General features: G+C 28.3%; 2 protein-coding genes across 2 annotated transcripts; one reads left to right on the forward strand and one right to left on the reverse strand.

Annotated features, from left to right (window-relative positions):
* The first annotated feature begins 2,718 nt into the window (after positions 1 to 2,718).
* On the forward strand, positions 2,719 to 3,806 carry LOC101504322 (ethylene-responsive transcription factor ERN2-like). The gene has a single exon (XM_004489634.4). The coding sequence runs from the start codon at positions 2,831 to 2,833 to the stop codon at positions 3,737 to 3,739; it is 909 nt and encodes a 302-aa protein (XP_004489691.1). The 5' UTR covers positions 2,719 to 2,830; the 3' UTR covers positions 3,740 to 3,806.
* A 622-nt stretch (positions 3,807 to 4,428) lies between these two features.
* Positions 4,429 to 9,305, reverse strand: LOC101504652 (tubulin alpha-3 chain-like). Its single transcript, XM_004489635.4, has 5 exons — positions 8,862 to 9,305; positions 8,017 to 8,234; positions 7,293 to 7,492; positions 5,625 to 6,133; positions 4,429 to 4,919 (listed from the first exon to the last, which is right to left on the reverse strand). Exons 1-5 carry the CDS (start codon positions 8,972 to 8,974, stop codon positions 4,613 to 4,615), a joined length of 1,347 nt encoding a protein of 448 aa, XP_004489692.1. The 5' UTR covers positions 8,975 to 9,305; the 3' UTR covers positions 4,429 to 4,612.

Below are 9,305 nucleotides of genomic sequence, written 5' to 3' on the forward strand. Positions count from 1 at the left end.
ATTATCATTCGATTCAAAAAATTGTAATTTAGTCCTAATTTTATAATATATTCTCTGATATAATTAGAAAATAATTTTAAGTTTAGAGAATCAATTAAGAACAATTTAATTCATTGACTTAATTACAAATTATTAACAAGTTCATTAATTTAATAAAATCTTTTTTTAATTAAGGGTTCTAATTAAAAAAATCCTCAAATTATTTAGGAACCGTAAATGTAATTAAATTTAATTTATTTTACAAAAAATGTTTATTGATCCCTAGATTGTTGCAAATACATTTAATTTTTTTTATTAAATACATTTTAATTACTATTTAGGATTTTGTAGTTGTAATATTTTCTAGAATCTTCATAAAAATAATGCAAATTGAGTATCACTAATTGGTGCCATCAAAATGATGGTACTAGATTATTCTAACTTTGGTAAAGTCCACACTTTCAACTTTTGCTTAATGATTCGATTTTCAATTTTCAATTTTCAAAATATGCTTAATCTTGCAATTATTGTTAACAACATAACATGATTGGTTAAATATTGTAGTCATTACAAATAAATAATAACACGAATTGGATAGATTTTCCAAGATACCATTGCCATGTAGATATAACCAACTTGTTCAATATAGTAATACTTGTGTCCCTTGCGTATATTATGAAATTCAGTGATTGAATACTTTGTGGGCACGCAATATTTATTCATCAAATTTCATTTCATCATACAAAATAAATAAAAAGGAAAATAAGATTCAACGTTTAAGGCTTTGTTTGTCAAATTCAAATCACTAGCATATAATTGTTAACTTATAGTATTGTTTGATCACATTTTCATCTGAATTTTATCCTTATTATTTTAATCGGAAAAAAGCTTAGGTGTAATTGCAGTTTTGATATCTCATATTTTCATCAATTAATGAAATTAGTTCTTTTATCATAAAATCCGACAATTTTAATTTATCTATTGAAGTGTTAACCAATAAATAGTGATACGATGTATTTGAAATAACGTGACATATAATACAGTGTTGAATGATTAATACCGATAAAATGATAATATAACTTCTAAAATTATTTATTTTTATAATTTAATTAATAATATATAAATAATTAATATATCTTATAGCAATAAATAATTAATACATATAAATAATTCTACATCATAAAATCATATGCCATAATATATGTAAGATCATCATTTTTATAGTTAAAAAATTGAGAAAAAGATCAAAAGTGTAAAATATTAGAAAAATCAAAGAGTCAAAAATTTAATATCACTAAAAAATATAATTTTATCTTATTTGATAATTATCATATATTTTTATGTTATATTTAATAATTATCAGTTACTTATCTGCCATCCACTACTTTTCATCCGACTGAGCCTAATTCAAATTGAAATGCCTTTTGTAGTTTTCTTATTGCCTTTTTAAGTCAATTGACAAAGAAGACAATGACAATGTCTTATGAATCATAAACATTGGAATGGTTGAAAATGGTAAAGAAAAAAAAGTATAAAAATTGAGTATAAAGTTGTGTTTGTCGGTGACGTGAGGAGAAGGTTGCAATTTACAACAAACGTAGTCCACACGATATGATAGAATGTTTATTTAAAATTTAAAATATTAATGTATTTATGTATGTGGTCATATAAGTATAAGGTGAAAAATGACTTGGTCCACCTAAGTGCCAAACATGAAAATTTTAAGTCCTAGTATATGGATGCATATCAAAATCAATTTTGAGCTTCCAAGTGGAGGCTATTTATGCCATTACCACCATCTTTTCATATGCTTTGACCTAGACAAATTTATTTAAGGGAATAATAGGGACAAACACTACACTAGCTTCTTTGTTTTGTTATTGGTTTTGTTTAATGTTGTTTGGGTATTCCATCTTCTTCACTCTAGCTTTAAGAACATTATCAATTTGATATTGACAAATAATGCATTTTTGTTGAACTTTTTTTTTTAATTTACCCAATAAAAAAATTACAATAATAGTTGTTATTGAGTTGAGGAGATGTCCGATACGTGCATTATTAAAATGTACATCTAATAGAATTGACCTAATAGAAACATGTTAGGTTGGTTAATTAATAGAATATATGTAGATATTTTTTGATGAGAAATCTATGTTTCTATTGTTATTTTGTTGGTATAAAACCAAATTATCTCTAATAAGAAGATAGTCGTTAGTTTTATCTAATAAAAAAAAATTTATGCCTTAAACGAAGTTTATGTATATATTTTAATTAAGAAATGCATGCAATTCTATATATATAATATTTATTTATTTATTTGTGTGTGGTGGTGAAACTTATGTTATAATGTGAAACTATGCTTGTTTTCTTAGGGATGGATTAAAAGGATAAGCACAATATATACTTGTTTATATATGCCAAAATTTATATTCATACCTTTATTTATTTCATTTTCTTTTGTTAAAAAAAGTATTAATAAAACAACTAAAATTACATAAAATTGATTATCTTTTTGGTTCAACATCTAACATGAAACTTGACCTTGTCACTAATGTCATGCCAACAAATAAGACAGATATATCGGTCATTTTAAACAAAGTTAGGAGAGAATTAATTGAATATGTATGTCAAGTTGTCTTAATCATTCAAATTTTAAAATATTTGTTAAAAAATTAAAATCGAAAAACTATAAGAAATATTCTTATAGTGTATATTATATTAAGCCCACTTGACACCTTTTCCCATTCATATATCTGATTCACAATCACAAATTTCTAGCACCAACATGAAAATTGAGAAATAAACTTTGCACTATACATTATAGCTCATACATATTAATTTCTCCTATTCAATGGAAATTCAATTTGAGGAACCAAAGAAGAGTTTGAGACCAAAAAGTGACAACAAATTCAAAGGTAGAATCAAAAAATATGAAACAAAAAACAAGTTTGTTGGGGTGAGACAAAGACCATCAGGAAGGTATGTTGCTGAGATTAAGGACACAACACAAAACATAAGAATGTGGCTTGGAACATTTGAAACAGCTGAGGAAGCGGCTAGGGCTTACGACGAAGCCGCAACACTTCTTCGAGGTTCCAACACTCGCACCAACTTCGTCACGCGTGTTTCTTTAGATTCTCCTCTCGCTTCTCGGATTAAAAATCTTCTAAACAACCGAATAAAAGGTACCAAACCACAACAAGAACATATGAATGTCAAGAGCAAAACCATTGATCATGTCAACACGGTTAGTGATATTACTAATAGTACCACTAATCGTGTCAGCACGATCCATGATATGACTATTAGCAATAGTGCTAACAGTGTGAGCATCAATAGTACTATTGATGGTACTAGTGCTAGGAGTGTAACTAGCACTAATAGTCTTATTAGTACAAACTCAAGCAATAACAACGTCGATGAAAAGAGTGATTCAATTTCAAGTATTATGACAATAGAAAATAAAAGACTATTTGATGATGCATATAGGCCAGATTTGAGCAATTTCAATGAGTTAAGTTCCAAGTCCAATGTTTCATGTGGTTTTGATCCATTTTTTGATAATTTTATGTCAAACAATGATGGAATATTATGTGATTTGGTTGAGTTGGGAGATTCACAATTTGAAAGGATGAAAGTTGAAAGACAAATATCAGCTTCACTTTATGCAATTAATGGTGTGCATGAGTACATGGAAACTTTTCAAGATTGCAATGAAGCTCTATGGAATCTTCCACCCTTTTGCTCATTTTTATGTTAAATAATATGTAATAAGTCTAAATATTTCTTCCTTTTTAAGTATAAATTCAGTACATCTTCGCACTTAATTGCATAGACTAACATTTCGAGTTAGATAGAATTATATAAAAACCAAAATTACATTCGATAGTTTCGATGTTATTGTATTCTAATACTACATGAAGTCTGAATACAAAGATACAAACATTTTGTCTCCAATATATCTACTCGAAATGACAAAAATAACCCAGATTGGACGAGTTCTACTTGAAAAAACAATGTAGATAAAATAAGAAACACAATTAAATACAAGAATATTGCTTAGAAAACTCCTAAATCGAAGAAAAATCACGACCGTTATTTAACGACAACTAGAGAATCACACTACGTAAAACTTTTTACAATACATAGATTTTTCTCAAACACTCCATGATCTCTACCCACAATCTAAAAGGCAAATATCTAAATTACATCTCATAATACTTTAAAAAAAGAGCAAAAGAGAAAAGAAGAAAAATCATATAAAAATTAAAGTATTTTTAAATAGTATATCTTGTAACAAAGAACTAGAACCAATATATATAGTTTTAGGTTTCCTTTTCCTTTCCCATACCGGACAATGTCGTACTTTTTCAAAATATTTGAATCAATTCCAACAAAATCTATTTTGCATAATCAATTAATTTTATATAGATAAAGATAAACAACCAATTGATGGAAAAATAACAATTACACTACTTTCATTTTTATACATGAATTACAAACACAACAATTCTTTCATACTTTTTAAATTTGAAACAATCATGAGAAAATACATACATGACACATCAATACAACATATAGAAATATAGATACATATAAAGTTGATGATAATAAATAAATACATTAATCCTTTTCAATAATCTTCTACACCTTCATCTACACCATCCTCACCAACTTCATCATAATCCTTTTCAAGAGCAGCAAGATTCTCCCTAGCTTCTGAGAATTCACCTTCTTCCATTCCTTCACTCACATACCAATGAACAAATGCTCTTTTTGCATACATGAGATCAAATTTGTGATCAATTCTTGAAAATACCTCAGATACAGCTGTGTTGTTGCTTATCATACAAACTGCTCTCCTCACCTTTGCTAGATCGCCTCCTGGTACAACTGTTGGTGGTTGGTAGTTTATTCCACACTTGAATCCAGTTGGACACCTAAAAAATATAATTTAGTCACATTAACCTAAAAAATATAATTTAGTCACATTAACCTAAGAATAGAATAGGATTCTTGAACCTATACATCATTAGTTTTTCTTATCACTTCATTACTAGTATCTAACTATGAAACACTACACTGACACAAACATTAACACCAAACACGACACTGACACAAAAATACTAATCATAATTTACAAAAATGAAATGCAGACATTGATACAAACACCGAATAGTGACACTTATATATGCACGTGCCATGTTATTATCGGACGGACACTAGCATGTGCAAAGTCAGTTTCAGATACTAACATGTGCTCAACACAAAACAAGCCATTGAAAAATAACTTGTTTTATTAGGCTAGGATAAGAAGTTAGTTTGCCACAACATGATGAATCATAATTTAAAAGTGATTTATTTTTATTGAACCTGCAAGACTCCTACTAGAGGCAATTCTTCTCAAAGAGTCATCACACACTTAATATGAAGGAGTCAATCTGCCACAAAATTGAGAACCACATTTCAAAACCCTATTAGAAGTGGTGTTCACATTTAATGTCTGGTGACTCCTTGAATAGGATCGCCTATAATATGCTTGATAGGAGTCTTGCATGCAGGTATCAACAAAAATAAAAATCACTCTTAGAATATCCTAATGATCAACAAGAATTAAAACAAAGAAAGAAAAAAAACAGAATTACCAGTCAACAAATTGAACTGTCCTCTTAGTCTTGATACTTGAAACAGCAAGATTAACATCTTTCGGAACGATATCGCCACGATACATCAAACAACAAGCCATATACTTCCCATGTCTTGGATCACACTTAACCATCATACTAGAAGGCTCAAAAACAGCTCTAGTGATCTCAGGAACTGATAACTGTTCATGAAAAGCCTTGGCAGATGATATAACAGGTGCATAAGATGAAAGCATGAAATGGATTCGAGGATATGGAACTAAATTAGTTTGGAATTCAGAAATATCAACGTTCATTGCGCCATCGAATCTCAATGAAGTTGTTAAAGACGATATACTTTGCGATATTAATCGGTTTAAGTTAGTGTATGTTGGTCTTTCTATGTCTAATGATCTTCTGCAGATGTCATATATTGCTTCATTGTCTAGAAGAACAACTACATCACTATGTTCAATGTGTGAATGGTTTGAAAGGACAGTATTGTATGGTTCAACAACTGCAGTTGATACCTGCATTTTGATATCAACATTACCATAAGGACATTAATTTCACTAAATATAGCTATTAATGAAAGCACAATCGAACATGAATTAATAAAAATCATAACATATACAACAAATTTCAATGCATCCTTAGCAATGTTACATCATGCGTTGGAGAGTATTTTGATTCCGCGATGTTATTATAGTCTTTGAATGTAGCAAAATTACTAAAACATCCCTGAATCTTTATTTTGTTCGTCAATTTAGTTCTTAAATATGTCTTTGATTAGTTAGTTTGGTCCTCAAATGCATTTTTTGCTACTCAGTATGGTCGACAATATTGTTAACAAAAGACATACTTGAGGATGTTTTTGTAATTTTGATTCATTTGAGGACTTAGCGACATCGTAACACATTTAGAGACCAAAATGATTGTTGACTATGTATTGGAATATGCAACTAAAAGAAGAAAGAAAGAAAATTGACATTGAGAGGATGGTAAGAAATTACTAGTAAATATTCATTTTGGTATTTAAATGTGTAAGTCGTTGTCACTATAGCCTCTGGATTTATTGAAATTACAAACACATCTCAATGTGTCTCTTTTATTAATAACTTTGTGGACTAAATTAACTAACACAAAACTCATTTGATGACCAAAATAACTAGCAAAAGACAAATTTATATATTTTTTTAAACTGTTGATAGATTTAACGACTATTGTGATAACGTCTCACACATTTAAGGACCAAAGTAACTCTTTACTAAAAAAATTACCATTATTTCTTATTAATATTCTTTCAATATTTTTTTCGTACAAACAATCATTTTCATTTTGGTCCCTAAATGTGTGAAGCACAATCACTAGTCTTTAAATCTATCGAAATTGCAAACACATCCTAGAGCCTCTTTTGTTAGTCATTTTCTAAACTAAAATGAACCAACAAAAAACACATCCGACGACTAAATTGATTTTCTAAAAACATATATGAGGACAAAAATGAATAATAAAAGATACATTTGTGCATGTGTTTGCAATTTTAATACATTCAAGAACTATAGTAATAGCGTCTCACACGCAAGACAAAAATGGTCAAATTAATTAAATGCCATAAAATCATTACAAGTTGTAAATATAACAAATGTTTGATATGCTTCAACATAAATAGTTTCCTTAGCCTAATACCTGAGGAGAAGGATAAATGATGAAGCCAAGTTTTGACTTTTTTCCATAATCTACAGACAATCTCTCAAGAAGTAATGATCCCAAACCAGAACCAGTTCCACCACCAACAGCATTGAAAACCAAGAATCCTTGCAATCCAGTGCAATTGTCTGCAAGTTTTCGAATGCGGTCGAGGCATAGTTCTTCAACTTGTTTTCCAACTGCAGCATATATAGACAATCAAATAAGTCACTTTTTTTGAAAAACAGCTTACATCAAAAGCACTAATCATATAAGTGCTTATGGATAAACAACTTCTATAACAAAAAATAAAATAAAGTCAAATTGTTTTTATTGACGCTATAAATTGTTTTTATAAGCTACTATGTAAAGCTTACAGAAATAAACTGAAAATAGTTTATCAATATGTCATAAACTATTTTCATAAACTCTCTTAAATAGTCACATAAATAATTATGTCAGCAGATAAACTCAAATAAAAATCCTGATTCAAATTAAAATATAAACAAAAACACAAATCAAAGAAGACACGATGTTTGATCACGGAGTTCGGCCAATTATACTTACATATCTGACTGCAATATCTTTCTATTAACTTATGATTTACCATGTACAACAGATTTTTATATTCTACGATCTAGTTTACAATATTACCCCTCACTAACTATGATCCATACCTAACAATATCATATACCAAATTAATTTGAGATAAAAATTGACAAACCTGTATAATGTCCTCTTGCAAAATTATTGGCAGCATCTTCTTTTCCAGAAATTAATTGTTCTGGATGAAAGAGTTGTCGATAAGAACCGGTTCTAATTTCATCAATAACAGTAGGCTCTAGATCAACAAGTAAAGCCCTTGGAACATATTGGCCAGTTCCAATTTCACTAAAGAATGTGTTAAATGCATCATCATGTGTTGTCTCATTAGAGGCATCACTGCAAAAAATATATGAATCAGAATTTAGTTGTGCCAAAAATTAAAGGGAGAAACAATTTTGTCATAACAAAAACTTCCGATCATAAGAAAATAGATTAAAAAAACACATATAACGAATGCATGAGATTTGATCACGAAATTTAGTCAATTTGAAATGCAATAATAAAAGTTTTCACCTAAACAAGAAAATAATAATTGACTCTAACGTTCTCCTTCAATCAATTCTTCAAGAATCTCATACACAATCTTCATTCCATTTATGAAATGTTATTCGACTAATATGCTATAATTTGTATCTACAAATGATCTATAATTATAGATTTTGGTTAAATACATCTTGAAATCTTAATTACATCAATAACTTTTCATCTAGTCCATTAAAACGTGACACGTAAATATAAAATTAAATAACTTATATAGATATTAATTTTATGAGCATTTTTGTTCAATGTTTTAAACAAAATTCTTGAAGAGAAATTCAAGATTGCACAATATACACATAATCTAACATTGCAATCAATTACACATAGAATAAATGTACATATGAAATTCTTGAAACATAATAATAAAATAATATATACTAAAATTGAAATAAATAAATAAAAAAAAAAAGATAAAATATAAACCTGGGCATTGTTCCATCAGGTTGAATGCCATGTTCAAGACAATATAACTCCCAACATGAATTACCAACCTGAATTCCAGCTTGTCCAATATGAATGCTTATAATTTCTCTCATTTTCTTATATATCTTTTTCTTCTTGTAATTTTATTTATTATGCATAATAACAAAGAAAACAATTAGAATAAACAATAATCACAATGAAGAAGGAAATGAAAAATAGAGAAAACAAAGAAGAAACAATATTTAAGAATATTTTATCAAGAAACAATTAAGGTTGAAATTAAGAGAAAGTTCAATATTAATTTGGTAATGGATTAGTTCAATATTTTATACTTAAATTAATGAGCGGTAATGGATTAGTATTAATTTGGTGCCTTTCATTTGGAAACAACTATTTGGTGGGTTTGTTAAGAATGAAAGCAAAATTGTTAATCCACATTTGTTA

This window comes from Cicer arietinum, chromosome 2 (assembly GCF_000331145.2).
Source record: "Cicer arietinum cultivar CDC Frontier isolate Library 1 chromosome 2, Cicar.CDCFrontier_v2.0, whole genome shotgun sequence".
NCBI lineage: Eukaryota > Viridiplantae > Streptophyta > Magnoliopsida > Fabales > Fabaceae > Cicer > Cicer arietinum.

Excerpts from the sequence above, each read along its gene's own strand:
- LOC101504652 (XM_004489635.4), bottom strand. The coding sequence starts at position 8,974 with ATGAGAGAAATTATAAGCATTCATATTGGACAAGCTGGAATTCAGGTT. Across the intron at positions 8,235-8,861 it reads CCTGATGGAACAATGCCCAG|TGATGCCTCTAATGAGACAA; the intron begins GTTTATATTTTA and ends TATTTTTTGCAG. Across the intron at positions 7,493-8,016 it reads TGCAAGAGGACATTATACAG|TTGGAAAACAAGTTGAAGAA; the intron begins GTTTGTCAATTT and ends TATATGCTGCAG.
- LOC101504322 (XM_004489634.4), top strand. The coding sequence starts at position 2,831 with ATGGAAATTCAATTTGAGGAACCAAAGAAGAGTTTGAGACCAAAAAGT.